The sequence below is a fragment of the Durio zibethinus genome, chromosome 14, assembly GCF_047325235.1.
Source record: "Durio zibethinus cultivar Kanyao isolate XHJ-2024 chromosome 14, ASM4732523v1, whole genome shotgun sequence".
Lineage (NCBI taxonomy): Eukaryota > Viridiplantae > Streptophyta > Magnoliopsida > Malvales > Malvaceae > Durio > Durio zibethinus.
Window position 1 is genome coordinate 22,198,707 of NC_143175.1, and position 21,023 is coordinate 22,219,729.

A 21,023-nucleotide genomic window follows, 5' to 3' on the forward strand; every position below is an offset into this window, starting at 1 on the left:
TTTGGTTTGGGTAATATTAACACATGAAACCCTGTAGTTTGAATTTTGTTAGAATATCCACCTTCCATAATTTGATTATTTCAATTAAAGGCTCTGTTTTTTAGCAAAAAATTATTTTTAAAAAATATTTATATTTTCGAAATTGAAAGAGATTTTTATTATTTAGATAAGTTAAAAAAAATGTTTTTCGTTGTTTAGTTATTTTATGAAAATTTTTTTTCAAATAATATTAATATAATTATTAAAATATATTAAAATTATTTATTATTAAAATTATTAATATTAAAATAATTATATTTTAATAATAATATTTAATATTAAAATATTATGTTAATATAAAAATACTTAAAATAAAACAATTTATTATTTTTATATTATTTATTAATATATTATTTATTAATATAAATATATTATAATATTAATTAATTAATATAATAATATTTATTAATATAATAATTATAAATAAAATTATACTCAAAAGTATCGATAAATAGTTTTACTTATAAGCAATTTTTTTTGAAAAATATCTTCTTTTTCTCAAATTCATAAGATAATTTTTTAAAAAATAATTTTATTTTTTATTGATCAATAAGTTATTTTTCATTAATTAGTTTATTTTCTGTCAAATAAATATTTGAAAATACAAATTTCATTTTTCAAAAGCCATTTTTCATGGAGCCAAGTTTTGCTTAGAAATGTAAATGGGTTGAGCCAATGCTTTTTTTTTACCTCGTGCATAAACCTTGCAGGAAAAATAATCAAATTAGGCTCAACTTGATTGAGCTCCGTTAAACCAACTTGAGTAAAAAAGTGCCACCATTGTTATATTGATTTAGTTCAGCTCCCTTACTTTTCAATACAATTATCATTATGATTTTTACTTACTGAACTCAATTATGAGTTATTGATTCTACATATGTGAAGGATGATAATGAAAAGAGAAAAGTAACGAGTTTCTTTAGATTGATCATAATTTTTTTTTATCTATTTATCAAATGTAAAAAAACTAGCAAATGAGCACAAATAGTCTCCAACTTTCTCACATACAGGGTATTGAATTTTATTGCAAGCAAACTATCAAAAAGAAGGAAAAGAAAAATAAAGGAGGATTCTATGGCCCAGTCTATGGCAATTAAAACATTTCATGGTTGTTTATAAGAGCTTGATGTGCATTAATAGTTCAACACACATTCACATGTCCAAGCTCTTAAGGGCACGACTCATGATTGAAACTCATTTATATTTCTATGGTTTAGTAACGGTCATCTGTTTGACAGTCTTGTTCTTGGGCTTTTTTGACGAGCCATGAACGCTTGTTTTTTTGTAAATGGCCATTTTATGACTTGAATTTTCAGGCTCTAACTTATCTTGGATGGGAAGTGAACATTTTCTGAATTTTCTGCAATTGAGGCTTCAATGTCTTCGAGGCTAAATGATGGATCAAAGGTTGTGATGTCGAAATCTTGGTTTTTTAGAAGACTTTCTTTTGTTTTTGTTTGCTGATCAATCATCATCTTAAGTTGCCTTCCTTGTTCTTCAATTTGCAACTGCAAATTTCGCTGAATCTGAGCAGGAAAATAAAAGATATGTCAACCATGTAAAACAAGTTCAAGTTTAAGGTTCAGAAACAGGATGCCACGAAAATTTTTTACTTATCAATTAAGCTGGTTTAGTGATCAGAAGCTCTCTGCCACAGTTCTGCCTGGGTATGAGTTAGTTCATTCAGGGCAAGACACAAATCATGGCAAGATATACCATGAAAATGGGATAGAATCATACCTCTAATTGTTCGTGAAGACGCCTCTGGAAATCTAACTGAAGTTGCAATGCTTCTGTGAGGTGCAAACCACTGCCAGACAGATTGGAAATTGCGATTATATTGAGGTGTAAAAGATGTAGCATTGAAATAGGAAAACTTGGTGGAAAAGCAAAACAATTTTGATGGTAAATTTCAGGAAAAAAAAAAAAAAGAGAGAATGTATTTGGATAGAATAAGGGGGGAGTGAAGTAAGAAGTTTACGTTTTGACATCGATCTGAGTTACATCAGTTGTACGAATTATTTTCTCTAATTTTCCTGCAACAAGTAAAGTTATTGATGAGCTTCTGGTAATCTCATACAGTTAACCAAAGCAAAAATAGCTTGCCTATGAACATTCTATGGCTCCCTACAGAAATAATCAAACAAAGAACAGTCAAAATTTCCTTGTGAAAACAGTAAAATGATTTGTTCTTAAACACAAGGTTGCCATGTCCTGAAAACTCACATTCAATGAAATATATACCAACAATTCAGGTCAACATGCATCCATGGCAGGCAGCATTAAACAGATAATTGGAATTATCAGAGTAAGTATATATGATCAGATTCGGAAAAGTTGCTTACAATAAAACAGATGAAAGCCAAGCAATATTTCTATTGCAGAGATTGTATAATAAATGTGTCATATGAATGGCCTTTCAAAGGGAGAGGCAAAGGCACAAAGGGTCAGAGTTATAGTTCTGCAGCTAAGGACAGGAAGGACTGTCCCTTGTTGTCTAGGAAAGAGGCAGATAAAATACAGAAGAGAAAAGAAAAGCAGTCGTAGGAGCAAGGTATACCTTCAGCAGAGTCTGGCATGTGTTTTGCAAAACGATATTTCTGTAAGACAGAAATCAGAATGGAACAAAATTCAGATATTAGCATTTTGCCAGCATAATATAAATCATTAATCAACAGCCAAAGTACTCAAAATTGCATTTATACCTGCAAATGGCTTTTCACATGAAAGATGGTCAATCCTTCAGTGTCCATCAGTTTCAGAATTGCCTTTGGAGTTGCCTCTGTTAGATCCAAGTACAATAAAAATAACTAAAATGATTGCAGAATGAATTTCTCAAGATTTGACAAAGTTAACATCATATTGTTCCTTACTCTCAGCACCACCAAGGCATTTAACACACTCCACAAACTTCTCATGAAGATCCTGTGTCCACCTTATTCGAGTTTTACTAGCTACCACTGCCCCGGTTGAAACAGAGTTACCAGAAGAAACAGAAAAGCCCCCGGAAGAATAGTTTGAAGACTGCTTCTCTTGCTGAAAGAAGCTTAGTTGTTCCAGTGGAGAACTATAAGAATTACAATAAGCCTGAAAGGATACAGCCGGTCACAGTCAAGACAACTTCTTCCATGAAGAAAAAAAAGAACAAGAAAGTTAATTGCAGAACTCAAAAATGAAAATAAAACTTACTCTTTGATCCTGATTTCCTCGGAAAGGAACCGAAAAGTGATTCCCAACAGTAGCAGCATTGTTTCCAAGCAAGTTACATTGATCATGTGAGGGAACCTGGCTTCCCTGTAAATTGGTGCATGGAATTTTGTAGGACTTTTCCGAGGACTTCTGGTATTGATTGCTGCAAATTTGGGATTTCACCAGTGGCTGAAATGTATTTCTCAATTCATAGTTGGGTTCATCTTGAACAACTGATTCAATGGAAAAGTTCTCCCCTGAATCATGAAATGAATGAAACTGAGAATTGCAGTTATTGTTGTACTGGGAGCAGGAAGAAGAACTACCCTTTTGGGACCCGTATAGGGGAAACCCCATGCATATTTCAGTTGCATAACAAGCAGATGATGGAGACTGAATACCACTCATAATTGTATTGGATAATTTAGCAGCTCCAGGATTTTGCTGCAGTGACCCTCCCTCCATAGCAGGTGCCTGAATCCTGATTCCCCTGTTCCAAGGCTGTTGAAAACCAACATGATTAACATATTCAAAATTGCAGTCCCTAATGAATCCAAGGTTCTGTTCTACATATTCCTGGCAATCAATCTTCTGAGTGTTCATTTACAAATGAACTAATCTAACAATCCTAACAAAAACAGCTATCAGATGCAAAATTCTGAATTTGCCGTTTAATTTTCTTGGCTAGAATCAGAAAGTGTATCTAATTTCATTCAATTATGAATCACTCAAAAGATTAAAGGCCACGCAGTATACGCGCAAAAATCAAAGAAAAGGAGATGCAGATAAGATGGAGACCCATAGCAGTGTTGAATTCAGATTTATGGTAGCAAAATTCTCATATATATTCCTCAAGGCGTGAGGTTTAAGATATGAATATAACTATACATTAAATTAGTATGACATATGCAAAGTCTTTAATTATTCCTAAAATGGATTTAAATGAACATTGATCTTGACACGACCAAAGCCCACAACTGTTAAATATTTTAAATAGTAAATGGGATCCAACCAAAAATTAATAGACAATAGATGAATTAACCTTGTTATGTTTATGTGTTCATGTTGCCTCTAACTCGACGTTGGATTTTTACTTTCTCACCACTTTAATACCATTCCCACATGCAAAGATAACATACGTACCGCGTGATATGAATTTTATGTGTAAGCATAATAGTCTTACACTACAGCATGAATTTTATATGATAAATATAAATGTAATACACCTATCATGAATAGCAGGTGTAATTTTAGATAAATATCTGACTTAAAACTAATTAACAATAAACAAAATGAAATTAAAAAAAAAAATGACCCTTATTATATATATTTTTATTTATTTATATGCTCAGAATAGACAATACGTTTCAATCACCAAAAGAACAAATGGGATAAAAGCCAAGAAAACAGGTCTTAAAAGATCAAAGTGAACATGAAAAGGATTATGGGGTTTTAACTGAGGCATCTCATCTAGGCCTAATAATTCAAAAATAAGATACTGGCATAAATCCAAAATTAGCAGACCTGTAATTATTCCTGCTATGGATACGATGAAAACCTTTTAGCCACCAACAAATATTGTACAAAATAAAATAGTATTTCTTCACCCTTCAAAGAGCATTATTCTTCTTCTTCCTTCCCACAACAATGCATGCAAAGTGGGGTATCTGAAATTACCAGAAAAAGTTCATAGAGTACTGTTATACCAACACCTAAATGCACAATGGATTCGCAACTGTAAGATTCGAAAAAGACATGTTCAAAATACCATGTCCACATAAGATAAACTGATTTTCACAAAATCATACTTTGGATGATACGGAAGCGATTAATATATATATATATATATCGATTAAGATTTAATTTCAAATGTTAAAAGGGAGAAATCTTAGCCGAATTATAAAAATGGAAGATTAACCCAAACCTTATATGGTGTTGTACTAGATATATACATTCTCCACTATGTTAGAACACTGTTCTATCTGATTACATGCCATATTGTCTTTAATTTTAGAATCATTCTCAACATTTCGTGTACAAGAATATTTTCTCATTTTGACTTTCTATATCTTGATTATATAACTCAAGGATTTAAAACAAGTTGACAATATCTTGTCACAACCGCAAGTAGGATTTTGAGGTCTTAAATTCAAGTTGAGTTTTTTTTTTTTTTTCAATTTTATGATGGATTTTCTCTAACGATGTATAATTTATTTGGTTCATTACACTATTAAATTTAATCTATAATTTGTCATATATATTAAAGACTATTTACTTGAAATTATAAAATTTACTTGTAATACTATATTGATGTGAGAGAGTATATTTTTAAGATCATTTAAAGAAGCAATTCAATTCAAATTAAGCTTGGAAATACTGTGATGATATTATAAAAAAAAAGTTATTCGTAATCTCATAAAGGAAAAAAAGAAATCTAAAAAGAAAAGAAAAGAAAAGACACAACAACTAATCCCTCATCAAGTTTTAAGAAATTAAAAATAAAATTATTCATCTGAACAACTAAATGAATACAAGAAAAAGGCAAGCAGCTGGCATTTTCAATAGAGTGCATATATATCCAAGGCATGAAGGCACTACGAACGATGATAAAACCATAATTTTTGCATGGGAAGTTCCGTACAACTCTTCTGCCAATATTCCAGATTAGAATGGAATTATTAACAATCATATTAATTAATTTTAAAATTTTGTTTTTGATTATTCTTGTATTTTCTTCTATGTCGTTATCAGGTTACGTGCTAAAAATCCGATGCTAGCTGATGGCAAAAACCTGAATTCCTCTGTTATTTGTAAGTTTCTTGATGATGACAAAAGAATAATAATATGTACACTTGACATGACAATCTAGCAAGAGAGTGCACAAGTTTTGTCATGTTCCAAGAACATTTCTTCTTCTTTCCTTTTTTTTTTTTTTCCCCACGCCACAAATGACCAAAATTTGATCTTTAAGAAAAAAATTTCAGGAATCAAGCTTTGTTTTTTTTAACTTTAAATAAAATTTTCATAAGGATTAAAACTAGAGATTCCAATTTAAAATTATTAAGCAAATTTAAGATGAAAATAATAAAATTTATGAATTGAAAGATCATGATTCTTTTCCGTTACATGATCTAAAATTATTTGTACAAAAAAATAAATTTTCCTACGTATTTGTAATTTTAAATGGGATGTAAAAGGGCTATAAGAAAAAAAGAAGAAAAAAAAAAGAAAAATCAAAATGGAAATTCCATGGTGATAATTAGAATTCAACTTTGTTGTACATTGCTTGATGGAAACAGGGATTAATGCAAACAGAACATAAGCAATGCCATTTGAGAGTTAAGAACATGTTCCATGTCTTAATCATATGGAAATTCAAACGCATTTAACAGCTTCAACACTTTTTGAGGATCTTTGCGGACGTTGTTACATATGCTCAGATAAAAATATTATTGTTCTCTCAATACTAAAAATTTGTTACATATGCTCAATTTGCCTGACATTTCTCTTCGTTTCAAAATTCAAAGGCTGTTCACTACAGATCCCCAGTATCATATTCGTATTCAATTCTTCTGTTTGTGTGTGTGTGTGAGTTTTTTTTTAAAAGGAGTCCTCAATCCTATAAATGTTGATGGATTCACACTATAAATCTTTTATTTAAACAATTGCTTTGAAAGCCTGGTATTTTTTTAGCTGTTAATAAATACTCATTTGTGAAATTGAAAAGCGCAATGTTTGGTCTAAATTAAGCTATATTAAAGTAAAGGTTAATCCGATTTTAATAACAAATCACGTGAAATATTTAAAACAACGTTATTTCTTATCGCAAATAAAATATAATAAAACCATTAGATCCAATGGCATGAAGGATGGGATCGATGCACTCAAACCATTCATATCATATAATCAAATTAAATGAAAAAATTTTCTAAGAGTTATTAATTATTAGGTAATAAACAGATAAGCATTATATATAAAAACTAAAAAAAAACCAAAACGGCATTGTTTCTTTTCGCTTTATCTTAGCTGTACATCAGCTACGAAAATTGGCCCTCAAAGCTTTGGAGGGACGTCATACCGATTTAGCGCCCCCATCAGTCGACTGCCATTTCTTCTCCTCATTTCCTTAATTTACAAATGGCTTTGCCTATGATCTTCCCTAGTATTCTTCTCGAATTTTGGCCGAAAGGTTCGTTGTCCAAAATTTCCATTCATCATTTGATTGTAGCCGTTTTATTTATTATTTTACATACGATGTTAGTTACATGTTAAGAGATAACCCTTTTTTTTTTTTTTTCTCATAAATCATGTATTTTCTATCTAAAATTAAAATTCAAGACAATAGATAAATTAAAAATTAAAAACTATCATTGAAATTAATAATAAATTGAGTTAATAATAATTAACAAGGATAGTATCATAATAGTATCCAAATATTTAAATTACGACTTGAATTTTGAAAAAAAATAATATGGTACTTGAATTTTTTTGGGTTCATAGGAGGGCATGAAAATCACTATTACGTGTGAAAGGGGAAGACGTGGTTTGGTTCAGACCCAAACCCGCATGTCTTTTTAAATGTCACTAGATCAATAAATAGAAGATAGTACGATATTATTTTGCAACCTTTAAAAAATTTCATCATTGGAACTAGGAAGATTCAAAATTTGATTTTAAGAATGCAATCAAAAATTAAATATGATGCACATGATTAAAATTTTCAATTTATTTAATCATTTTTAAAAATCATGATTTCGTAATTATTTTTATCTCATTCTTAAAAATCTTCTATTATTTTGACATGATTTTATTAATCAAATTCACTGAGAAAATTTAAAGAATTAATCTTTCAACTTTTTTCAAAAATAATTTACAAACTTATTTCTAAAATTTATTTTCAAATAATTTACAAAAGATTTTTTATTTTTTTACAACTTTTTTCCAAGAAGCATTCACCTTCTTTTTTTTTTTTTTAATCTAAAGCATAAGCCTAACAAAGACAACAATCAATTAAATACTAGAGCAAGCTTTCTTTGGCTAACTTTCGATTTACACAAGGGATAGAACTATACGGAATGAACTTGAAGCAATTAAGCTTTGATTTAAATACTAATGTTGATATATTTTAGAGCCTTCAGAAGCGATTATTTCATGATAAAATACTATTAACATCAATGTAGCCAGCAACAAATATAAAAGTTTAAAATAATCCTATTCTGAGTAGAAAATTCTTTCAGTCCACTTGTCTGATATTTCAAATTGAGAATATAAGCACAATAAATGCCGTATTTATGGTTGCTTTAAGATTTCAATGTTCAGAAAGTGATATAAGCTAATTCAAATATAATATATGCTTACTGTCAGAATCTGAGTTGCCAGCTGCTCCCTTGCCAAAGGATTGTGCAAAAGAACTACCAAGCATGCAACGCAAACCGCTCTTGAATTTCTATGTAGGATGGAAGAGATTTACTTTCACGTAGTAGACAACAAAAGCAAACTAATAAGATATCACATGGATAAGCACAAATTTCCTCAGGATATGGAATGCTGCTACCATGAGCTTTACAGTCACCATACATATTATTGTTATAAGAAGCTCTTTCTCTGCATACCTATATCTGAGTGGCAGCATACACGAAAACAAGTCATTAAAAATCATTATATTTAGTGCACTATAACGTAAAATTAAAAGGTGTGCACAAAACAATAAAATCGAGGAAACAGGATAATTGAAGGTGGCGATAAAGCAAAAACAACAAAAAAGCCATAATATTTCCTTTCCAGTCAGAAACAAAATGAAAACAACATTCAACCATAATTTCTCCAGAAATCCATAATTTAAAGACAATTGGAAAACCAAAAGAACTACAGATGTGTCAATTCATAGATATAGTAAGTAGAAGAAACGTTGTACTCCACGACACAAAATATAAAAATTATGATGTTAAAAAAAAAGGGAACCAAATAGCAAGTAGAAGAAACAGAACTTGTCGTGTTCAAGTAACAAACACCATTAGCAAAAGGAGGCCTGCATTGTGTAATCATACCTTCAGTTGCATAGAAACATCAGACAGGGAAGAGTATTATTGATAATATAAATGTGAGCTCTTGAAAAAGACAACATGAAATACCCATCAAGAAAAAATGCTGCGAATAAAGCAGATACAAGAAAATGGTTGAACAGAAAAAGGAAAGAAAAACAGGAGAGGTGGAGTGGCAACAAAGAAGTGAAAGAAAGGACGCAACAAATAATCATCCATTCCTCTTCATCTTAGTCATTGGGGAAAATCTAAAACAAGGAGAACAATAAATAAGTGCATAGCAACATTTCCTTTGTTTGCAAGTAATAAAGATTCTTAACAAGCACTAACTGATGATAAGCATGATCAAGAAAAGATAAATACAGAATAATAACTCCTAAAGTCATCCTATGTCCATACAAAAGGATCTTGAAGAAACTTGTTGGTGTAAAGGAAATTCAATAACCAGTGATATTCCCTGCTACAATCAAATCAACAACTGAGCAAACAAACAACAAATGCAACATTATACAATGTAGGCTATCATACAATGTTAAGCTATCCAATCTAAAAGTAATCGACCACCACCCCAAATTAAACCAATTTCAGATAATACCACTTAACACCTTTAAAATTTTCTCCTTTTTTTAAAATAATATAAGAGATTTCATTCTTTAATAAAAGCATTTTGAATAACAGCTGAAAGGAAGAAGGGTGAGCAACATCCAGAAAAAGGTCTAACAATGGTAGAAAAACATTGACTAATCCTCGTTACATTAAACAGATTTCATTATCTTTGAACGTGCCTCTTGGGCACTTACAAGTCTCTGTTTCGCTAGCATCAATGTTCATCACCGAGCAAGAATAATGAAAGCTAAAAATGTAGTTAAAAATTTTCTAAAGACATTCCATTGATTGTGCCAGACATAACAATTGCTTGTAGGAAAAAACTGACTTATGACTTCATAATCTATTTAACAAACATAAATTTTGAAGTTCTTCCACCATATCTCAGAAGAATTATGATGTTACACTAGAAAGCATTGAAATTTTTTGCACGAGAAAGCACTAAGTAAAGATAAATTGCAATGAGAAAATATGAATGCAAGTAAATACAAGTAAAACAGAAGTGTGATAAGGGCTTTACCTCAAAATAAAGAAAGAAGGGCCTGTTTCTGAAAGTAAGGAAGCATTTAGGAGATTATAGAGAATATAAGTTTTATACATGATTAAAAGAAAAAAGTAAAAGACATTATTATAGTCCATGTTAATCTCCTTGTTTAAAAATATATGAGGTCTGTTTGCTTGTATTCTGCTAGTGAATGTGTGCAAAATATACATGTCTAATAGCAACTACAAAGTACTACACTATCTAACACAAATATACATCATACGTACAGACTAAAACAATATAATTTGTAGTTTGAGAAGCATTGAGGACTGAATTTTAATCTTACAACTCCAATATAGTTGGGACAAGTCTTGATAAAGCTGCCTTTAATTGTGTGCAGGTGATAAGACCAACCATCTTACATAATGCTTCAAGAAGATATTCAAACCTGGTTCAAATAAGAATCTAGTCAACATTGAGCAACAAATTCAATTTAGAACCTAAAAACAGGGTACAACATAATAGGATATTGAGATATCATTAACTAACAAAATTAAAAGTAATTTATCAGAGAAAGGCATATTTTTCATACACAGGCATTTATCTTCTTCTTTTCCTTTTTCTTAAACAAATAACTTGATTTAGTACCAAACCCTAAAATCTCGAGAAGCAATCCATACTCTCAATAAAAGTACAAAAGCAGAATTGAGAAATGACATGTAATAAATACAACATTTATTTTTAGGCATTACATTATCAGAATATGATAAAAGGCATCAGCAAAAAGGCCACAACAAAATGCGTATCATGGTATCTCACATGACATCACAATCAATAGGGAGATCTGAAGGGAAATCAAGATTATATTGCCAGAGAGCTTGACACCAGCACTTCCAAGCTAGGAGGGTAAAAGGAGCATATCATCATGGGTTTGCCAACTGTCAACAGAAGAAATACATAACGAATGTGAAACATATGTCTACAACAAAATCATTTAAGGAAAAAAATGGGGTGAAGAAATGCATTGACCTTTACATGCCTGAGCCCTAAACCCAAAAACAAACACCATTTAAAATCCCATGCATTGAGCTATAGATGCCTCTATAACCTTTTCATGTATGTTAGACCAGAAAAACTGCTTAAAACACACAGTGCTTACAAGTTACAAGTCACATAAACTGGAGGTCCGATTGTGCAAAAGAACTGAGATACAAGTGCTAACTGTCAGAATCTGAGTTGCAAGCTGCTACCTGGCCATAGGATTGTGCAAAAGAACTACCAAACAGCTCCTGAATTTCTATGTACCATAACTGTAGGCTATAAAACTATATGACAACATACCTCAGAGAGAGCCTTTCAGATGCCTAAATTTTACTCATCTAGCAAGGACTTCACAGCATCCACTAGCAAAGGCCTCTTATTGTGCCAACCTTCTAAAGACCTTAACGGAAATGCAAGTCATGTAAGATGAATGATAAACAGAATTACAAAATTAAAGAAGGAAATAAACCTAGCAAAAGATGCTTCAAAACACAGAATGCACCAAAAGTTTAAGGCCCTTCCTTTAATCTACATTTCTGGTAACGAAAAGAAATAGAAAAAGAAAAGGCACGTCAAACCATATCTATGACCACTATTCAGAAAACAAAACTAGATCTTTTTACTTATCTAACAATAAAATATAAACAGTAAACTCATCATCGATGCCGTATCAATAAGAAATGGCACTTTCCTGATGATTCAAACATTCTAGACCAAAAATGAAGCACGTTGCCTTGTAATGTGTATACTCATATTCAGAAGAAAAGAAAATAAATCTTTAGGGTATACAGAGCCAACCGTCAACAAGCAAAACTGTACTTCATTGTATGTCTGCAACATAATATAAAAATTATGCTGTCCAAAAAGAAAAGGAACCTAATATCAAGTAGATGAAACAGAACCTGTCATGTTCAAGTAATAAACATCATTAGCAAAAGATGGCCTTGCAGTGTGTAATCATACCTTCAGTCCCACAAAAAGATATGAATGCTCTTTGCTTTCATTATTCATGCAGGTGACGAGGAGGAGTGTTGATAGTATAACTGTGACCTCCTGCAAAAGACAACATGAAATATCCATCAAGAAAAGAAAACGCTGCTTATAAAGTACGTACAAAAGATTAGATGAACAGAAAAAAAAGAAAGGAACAGGATAATATAAGTAGAGTAAATGGGACTGTTAAAAAAAACACCAAAGCTAAAGGTAACAAGAAAATTAAATGCATTCAGGCTTGAAAACTGAAGGCAGGAAGCTGGATTCCTTGGTTAATTTTAAGTTTTTTTAACGAAAACATTAAAATTTAACGAAATAATGGTGTTCAAATGGATTAGCTCCTTTCATTTTTACTGGCTAAAGTTAAAGGATTCATGAATTTGGGCCAACGTCAGTGTTATCATTGGACGTTAAATTTAATCTGGGCCCAAGTACTATGATAGTTGTCTTCTATTTGTACATGTGGCTTTATAGGCCCATTACTGAAGCAGGCTTGTGTGGTAACCCAGGCAATCCAAACAGGATCGGTTTCTTGAAGCCCTTATAACCTTGAAAGAGAAAAGAAAAAATAAAAGGGGAATAAGGTATTGTCTTTGTTTTGGGTATTTTTCCTAAAAAATTCTGGTTAAATTCCCGTCATTTCAACTTTCAACATGTATAATTAAACCTAAGCGGTTGTATGCACCGGTAGACTAACTATTAGATGTGAGATCATTGTGATTCCTTTGAAAAGGGTTAAGAAATAATTAAGCTTAAAAAAAAAAAAGAAACAATCTATTATTTTTGAAAATATTGAGCCCATTAATTTAATTTGTGTATGCATTTGCGTGTATACCTGAGCATATACATGCGTAAGCGGGTGTGTATGCACATGTACATATATTATTGCTCTATTAAATGTTATTTAAGTGTTCATCTTTCTGTTACTGGTCACATTCTCCGGTTGCTTAATCAAGTAACTTTGCTATTAGTATGGCATGCAAATATTTTGAGTGGCTGCATGCACTCAAAAATGATCATTGATGTGCAAGCATGATCGTTTCTAATTGACCTACATTCATATGAACGAAAACCAACCAAATTCATAGATGAAAACGCTGGGATTTGTAGAGTTATTGAAACTTCCCATGTGCAAAAGATTGTTAAAATTGATGTCATGGAAAGCTGTCAATGATTAAGGTTTTTTTCTTCATCAGTATCTCTTCCATACGCATTAAAAGAATGAAATTGCTTATGTATGAAACTTGTGGCCATGAAAACAGCTTCATACTTCTGAATTCCACCTTATATTGCATGAAAAAGGTTGATTTGAAGGATCTAAAACACCTCAGCAGAAGAAAAGAGGTGTAATCCTGTTTTATTAGTAAATACAATGTTTTGCAACCAGTCACTCTGTTCACTTTTGCATTGGACGCCATTGTTTTTTCTCTAGTTTTTCTCTAGCCAAAATTAGAAAGTTGCCAATCAATGAGACTATATAGCTTTTTCAAGTTAATTTGAAAAGAGAAGACCGAAAGATGTAGGTGCAGCTAATCGATCAATCTGGGTTTCTCTAAGGATTTAATATATGTTATGCAGCTCAATGGACATGATAACTTGAGAAGTGTCATCATGTTGCTTGCATGTTTTTATCGTAGATGTTGGAATAAAACCTTGCATTAAACAAAGAATATAGAAAAGTAGAAGATATTGCCATGATCTTTCGGGGGCCATGATTGGGTATAATGCAGGAAACATTACCCATAAATTCAAACCATGAGAAAAGGTAAGTCACAATCATAATCACTAAGGACTATTATCAGAAATTCATGGCAATACACAAAGTTGAGTACTAGGTACCATCATGCAGATTGCAGAAGCTGAAAGTTAAAGTAGTACAGGGTACTGTTTTGTGGCTGGTTTTCCTCCTTTTTTTTTTTTTTAACGAATAAGTCAATTAATTATCCAAAAAATAGATAAAGAATCCTTAAAAATTACATGGGATGACAAAAACTGAAAATTTGAAAAAGTCTACATTTCCTTCCAAAATATTCATGGCTTCAGTCACAACAGACACCTAGTCTTGATACAAGTTCAATCGGGCCACCAGGATTATAGCCTAATTTGAATTTCATGGAGGGGGGTTGGTGAACATTTCTTATTTTTTTACAAGATTATAAGCATTAAAAATTAAAAATCAAATTATTTTTATGACTATGACCTTAACCAATTAGGTGTGGTGTTACTTACTTGCATCTGCCTTCCAATTTAGCCATTTTTATACAAGAATGATGTAGATCTTTCTATTAAAATAACTGATAGATTCTGGCCTAGAGGGTCTTAATTATATTTGAGGTGCCATAGGAAGTCATTGTTTTTTTTTGTTTTTTCTGTTGGCCAGGAAAAGTCATTGGTTGATGTAGGTCATAATTATTTATTACAACAGGAATAACTATGAAATTTCTCCCAACTACCACAGAAAAACCAAAGCAAAAACAGAAACTCAAAACAGGACAGGGCTCGGGAAGTTGAAATGTTGAATTACATGTGATTTTCTCTGATTGTGACAAGTGATTCCGAAGGAATTTATATATATTAAAGGAAAGGTGATGTATTCCAATCTTCCAATGTCACTGAATGTATCTTTATGTAACAGCTTAAAGTTGGCCTGGGGGTGTTTTTCTCCCCTGTTACCTTTCCCTTTGCTTTATTTCACTGTGTTTCTGTAGATTCTCTTACCACCTTCTAATGTCAGGAGAAAAACACTACAATCTTACCTAGTACTACTTCACAATTCATTGGCAGAGACGTTGGTTTAACAGCCATGTGATAATAGGACAAATAATACTTATTTTTTTAATTTTATCTATAGATGTTTTGTTTTGTTAGGAAGCCTGTAGCGATTTAATCTCCAAATATTTGTTGTTTTTGATATGCAAATCCTCATCACTACCTATATTATGCTCTACTTGAACATGTGCACAAATGTTTAATGTGAAAGGTAGCTGCAATGTTCCAATGGATGCCCTTCGCATTGCATCTCAGTTAGTTATTTATGGATTAGATTCCCCAAAAGAAATAATTGAAGTCCAGATTAATGGCCAGTGAGATCCTCCTGTTTTGTATGTTGTTGCTCCTGCAACAAACAGAAACAACATTAAATCATTTACAGGAGGGAAGGGGGTGCTTAGTTTTTACTTGCATATATTAAGCTTTTACAAGCTAGGTTAATCAAGAGGTTCAACACAACATCAAATGACAAAAACACATGGCACGTGCCATTGGATCCTGACTTTACTGAAAGATCAAGCTGACGAATTAGTAAAATATACAAGGCAGTAGCTGTTGTATCATATTTATAATTCAGGGACAAGATAGATTTCCCTGCGCTGAAAAGGAGTAGTCAATGATGAGATTTCCAGATCCTTGATTCCTTGAACATTTATCATTGTGATTTGTAGGTTGGTGATAAATTATCTACAAATTGGAAAGTAATTTAATGCCTACTGCTTGGATGCCTTTCAAAGAAATTATAGAAAACATGGTTGTCCATTTCATCACTAGCAAAGTAAACTTCCCAGTCTCATTCGGATACAATTTCAAGGGTATAAGTTACTTCCTCTCCTTTAGTGCAAATCACAAGGAAGGTGAATACCATTGGTGGTTAGGCACAGACTACTTCAAAAAGTCTATGGAAACTGTTTCAATCTGGGTCTGTCTGGAAAATGACCTTCGTTTTCTATGATAATTATTGGTCAATCTGCTCTTTTTTCCACAATAAGTCTGCAAAACTCCATTTCAGTATTGGTTTTCTTTTCCTTTTCAAAATTTTGGTGGATAGACTCGAGATTTGATTTCTCACTTGATTACTAGTATCATCATCAAAGTTTTTGTTTAGTTCAGGCTTGTCAGAAGCCCTATCATCTTCAAGAATAGCCAATCCAATTTTAGCCCAAAGTCTACGACAACTCCCTCGTATTAGACAATATATTGGTTTCCAATATCTACAACAGTAAGAGCAGACTTTCCAAGCAAAATTGAGATTTATTTCGGCTTGAAGTAATGAAAGTCATAAGCAAAGTTGCGAGGAAATTATGCATTGCTAACACAATAGAAAAAGACTAATTATATATTCTTATACTACTTTCAACGCTTAGTTTAGCTGAAGCATAGTGGAATTTTCAATGCTTTTCTTTTCTTATCTTTTCATTTTGGCCAAATAAGTGATTCCAAATTATGTCAACACACAAAGATTTCTTAAAGAAATGACATTAGCATCACAATAAAAACCTGAAAATATTGAAAGAGATAAGCAGACTTAATAGCCGAAGATCTGAGATAGTAAAGGTTTGATTGCAAACTAATGAATTCCAGTTCCAAATACTGATAAAAGGCCAGATTATATTATTCATCGGAGTGGTAATTTTAGCACATATTTAGCCCCAATAGCCGTTCTCGAGTTGCATTTTTTCTGTTTTTAAAGATTTACGAGTGTTAACCTACCATAGACATCATACCCAATTGACTTTTCTACTCTGCGTTTAATGCCAAAATGGCCCCAGTTACACTTTTTAATAGTGAAAAAAGTGCCAAATTTTGAAAAAATGTAAGCGGGTCTCGAGGGAGAAAAGCCTTGAGATTTGCTTGCTACCAAAATCCAAAAATTTCCCTGCATGGCCTAGGACTCCAAGCCTTATGAAGCAAATGAAAGAAAATTACTCAGCTGATTAATGTTGAGCATCAGAGAAACATGCAGTTGGGCCATTCAATTAACTTCATCTTAAAATTGCAGATAGTTTTATAGTGGATGGTAATTATGATCTTACTAAGATAATACAGTCTAATAATTAAAAGGGTATTCTGTTTTATTATTATTATTATTTTGAAGGGGTTGTTTTCTATGGTTCTATGCAAGAAAGCATAGTTTTGAACAGAGTGAACTTCTATCAGTTTGGTAATTTATTTAAGAAAGAGTGATTCATCACTTATCAGTCACATTGATTGCAGCAACCGAGCAAGGTATAACTTTTTTTTTATGTTCATGTCCTTATCAAGTTCTAAATCCATAGAAAAGGCAAAAGGCAAGAGCACTCCTAAATCTGCAAAGTAGATGGCAATGCTTTGAATAAATCAAAAGTCAAGTGGCAAATTAGTAATCGAGACCCTTTATAAAATCCATGTGAACGTGGCTCAGGATTCCCATATACCAAAAAAGATTAAAAATGGTTGGCCCCTGTTACCCGAAAACCTTGCTCCCTTTTCATGCCTTCTCACCGAAATCATCATCTTCTACCTTAAGCTCCAAGAAGATCAAAACTCTAATTCACAGCCTCATCTATGCTCAGGTTTGTCGTCTCATTCGAGCATTTTCCAAAGCAAAATCCATGGTCATTCAAATTTATAAAGAAAACAAGCCTATACAATATTTCATTTCCAACTCAAAGACCACAAAAAAGAACCACAAGCACAAGAAGCTATTATTTGGTTCGTTTAGGCTACACTATAATTGGTGCTCTTCTCATGTTACACCAGTTCCAGCTCCAGTTCTAGAAGGGTGTACTGCAACTCATTTATGCTACTATGATTCAACCTGGAATTCAGTTATTTCAACTGAGCAGTGTGATCAGGACACGGTGGAGTCTGAGCTTTCAGGTTACCTTGAATGGCTAGAAGAAATGAAAGTTAAAGGCAATTCTACTGCTGAGACAGATATCAATGAGATTGATAGGCTAGCAGAAATATTTATAGCCAATTGTCATGAAAAGTTTAGGTTGGAGAAGCAGGAGTCTGACAGGAGATTTCAGGAAATGATGGCTAGAAGTGTATGAAGGTTTTCTTAATTATTAGCTTTTTTTTTTTCCTTCCAAGCTTTTGTATGTGACATACATTGGTGGGGGTAAGGAGTGTGTAGTCATTGAGAGACTGGAGGGGTTTTTATCCTTGTAACTTTTCATCTCTTATTATCTCTTTGGAGAATTGTACATGATAGATTGTGGGGTATTTTGCGCAATTCTTCTCTTAAATTTGTGATGGTTTGGTTTCCAATTGCAAGGCCATATATAATTGGTGAGAGAACTGGATCAACCTCAAAAGTCCTTTAATTGAACTTTTGGGACTTCCTTATTTTCTTTCTCTTAAGTGTATCAAAAACATCTTTAGGGGAAGAAAATCAATGAGTTTTTCCAGAATTGTATGCTCTCCCCTTTCTTTAGAGACGTGTGATAGTTGAATGTTCTATGCTGTCAGGCTCAGGTAGGAGAAATATACCAACGTAGCTAGGTTTCAGGGCCAAAAAGTCCAACTAATAGATATTTTTATTATATGTGATGGAAAGTTCTGTGTAGATGCACATCCACTTTAATTGATATATCACGTTAATTTGGGATCAGTAACTTAATCATTTTTTAAAGTCATCAACTTGTTACACTTCTACCAATGTAATTAAGCCAACTTTCAATCCAAAATATTTGTTTGGCTGATTTGTGCAAGAAATCTGAACACCTGCAAGCAAACGATTAACCAGAATCCAGTCAGGTCATCCAATTCTCCAATTATTAAGTTCACCATTTTGTCCTGGAAAGTACTAGATTCAAGTTTTCCTAGTCATGAAAACTAGGTTTTCTAAGTGCTCTATCTCGTGCTGATTGCATAGATCAGTAGTACATATCACTTTCTTGACTCATAATACTTAAGCATCGTCATCATCTCGGTATTTTTGCTAATCATTTTGTTGGTCGATAAAAGAAGTCTCTACACAGAGCAAAGGAGACAAAGTCAATCCTCAACTTACCTTATTTCCTAGATGAATGTGATTCATTTGATGTTTAAATGAGGTTGTCATAGAAAATTATCATATTGTTAAAGTTGTAAATGTAACGTCCCCAATTCCACATTAGGAGGATGTGTAGATAAAAAATGATATATATGTAGAGACTTAACCCAAACTTGTGAGGTGCCTTTTGTGGGATAAAACCGTGAGACCTTTGGATCAAAGCGGACAATACCTTGCAGGTTGGGTGTGGGTCTCTACAAATGGTATCAGAGCTAACCCTAAACCGTTCGATCCATGCCAAGCACCTCGAGGGAGGTAGGCAGGGTGGCCAGCCTCCGTGACGAAGGCGTCACGAGGTTAGGTGCAGGAGAATGTCACGGATCTAAAGGAGAGTCCTGAATCCCACATCGAACATAATAGGAGGGTCACTGGGGTATAAAAGGGTTCACACCATCTCCGCCTTGTGAGGCGCCTTTTATAGGACAAAACCGTGAGGCCAGGGAGGGCCAGAGCGGACAATACCTCACAGGGGTGTGAACCGTGACAGGTAGGCTGATCCGGAACGTCGGAAGGGTGAATGCCCGGGTCCCGGAGTCGCACGGGTTCGGAGCTTAAGTCTTGACCTGTGACTATTGGTATCAGAGCGATCACCAGTCCGCAGTCGTGGGAGTCACTGAGTGTTACACGGTGGAGCCGTGGGAGTCACTGAGTGTTACACGATGATCTGGTGTGATCTTGGTCCTGTGGATGGACTCGGCTTGATAAGGACGTCAAGCATTAAAGGTGGGGAGATTGTAACGCCCCCAATCCCACATCAGGAGGATGTGTGAATAAGGAATGATATATATGTAGAGACTTAATCCCAGATCAGTCTGACCGTCACGGTTCACACCCTTGTGAGGTATTGTCCGCTCTGACCCCTTGGCCTCACGGTTTTGTCCCACAAAAGGCGTCTCACAAGTTTGGGATTAAGTCTCTACATATATATCATTCCTTATCCACACATCCTCCTGATGTGGGATTGAGGGCATTACAGTAAACAAAGAATCGAAAGAAACCTTTCCATGTGTCGGGCCTTAAGCAATAATCACAACAACATAGAAGCAATATATCGCAATAAACCTATAGCAATAAACAATAATCAATAATAAAAAACGTAGAAAAAATAAAACACATTAAGTTTTACGTGAAAAATCCTTCGGTCTAGAGGAAAAAATCACAGACCACTAAAAAAATCTCAACTATCAAATAATGAATATACAAAATTCTTCTCTAGCTAAAACTAGAGCTAATCAACAATTAGAGAGACAATTGGAGAAATCTCACTAAATAGGTGACTCAACAAATACACAATGGATTTGTTCTTAGAGAGTTTCAAACCCGATCTTCACCTTTCAGAATGTAGAACTCTGAATCATAAATCTGCTGATAAAGTTTCAGCTCAATCGGACTACGGATCGACTTCCGTTCAACCAACTCTCCATTATCTTTTTTCTCTCTATTTTTCTAACTTTTCTTCTTTCTTTTCTTGGTTTTGCGACACCACCTTAAAACAACCCCATCTATTTTTATTAAGTAGCTAGAGCTCTATGTAAAAAGAAAGATCAAGGCCTATGGCTTTTGATTGGTCCAAAACTAATTACATGGGGTTGGACCCCATTTTTCTAACAATCTCCCTTTTTAGCCCCATTAAGAGGAGATTCATCACCATAGCAGTTTCATTTGAAGCTTATCTTAGCCAAGAAACTTATTCCAACCAAGTTACTATAGAGCTTAAGCTTTTTTTTTAGAAGTATCTTAGTTAACATATATGCTATGCTACATTCTTATTAGTCTGGACTTTCTTCAACAGCATCTGTTATTCCTCAATTACTGAACG

The 21,023-nt window shown here is 33.1% G+C and overlaps 2 protein-coding genes across 5 annotated transcripts; one reads left to right on the forward strand and one right to left on the reverse strand.

The window, feature by feature from the left end:
• Positions 1-1,024: 1,024 nt before the first annotated feature.
• On the reverse strand, positions 1,025-4,023 carry LOC111293874 (myb family transcription factor PHL5-like). Of its 4 annotated transcripts, none has more exons than XM_022886910.2 (8): positions 3,630-4,023; positions 3,229-3,485; positions 2,913-3,126; positions 2,745-2,821; positions 2,600-2,639; positions 2,021-2,075; positions 1,780-1,849; positions 1,025-1,565 (listed from the first exon to the last, which is right to left on the reverse strand). In XM_022886910.2, exons 1-8 carry the CDS (start codon positions 3,829-3,831, stop codon positions 1,359-1,361), a joined length of 1,122 nt encoding a protein of 373 aa, XP_022742645.2. In that variant the 5' UTR covers positions 3,832-4,023; the 3' UTR covers positions 1,025-1,358. The 4 variants fall into 4 exon arrangements, with proteins under 4 accessions (XP_022742645.2, XP_022742644.2, XP_089599978.1 ...); XM_089743852.1 differs by adding an exon at positions 1,653-1,698 and having other exon boundaries at positions 1,428-1,565; positions 3,229-4,023; XM_022886912.2 differs by adding an exon at positions 1,653-1,702 and having other exon boundaries at positions 1,428-1,565; positions 3,229-4,023.
• A 13,539-nt stretch (positions 4,024-17,562) lies between these two features.
• On the forward strand, positions 17,563-18,382 carry LOC149515131 (uncharacterized). The gene has a single exon (XM_089742911.1). It carries the CDS (start codon positions 17,595-17,597, stop codon positions 18,198-18,200), a length of 606 nt encoding a protein of 201 aa, XP_089599037.1. The 5' UTR covers positions 17,563-17,594; the 3' UTR covers positions 18,201-18,382.
• The last annotated feature ends 2,641 nt before the right edge of the window (positions 18,383-21,023 follow it).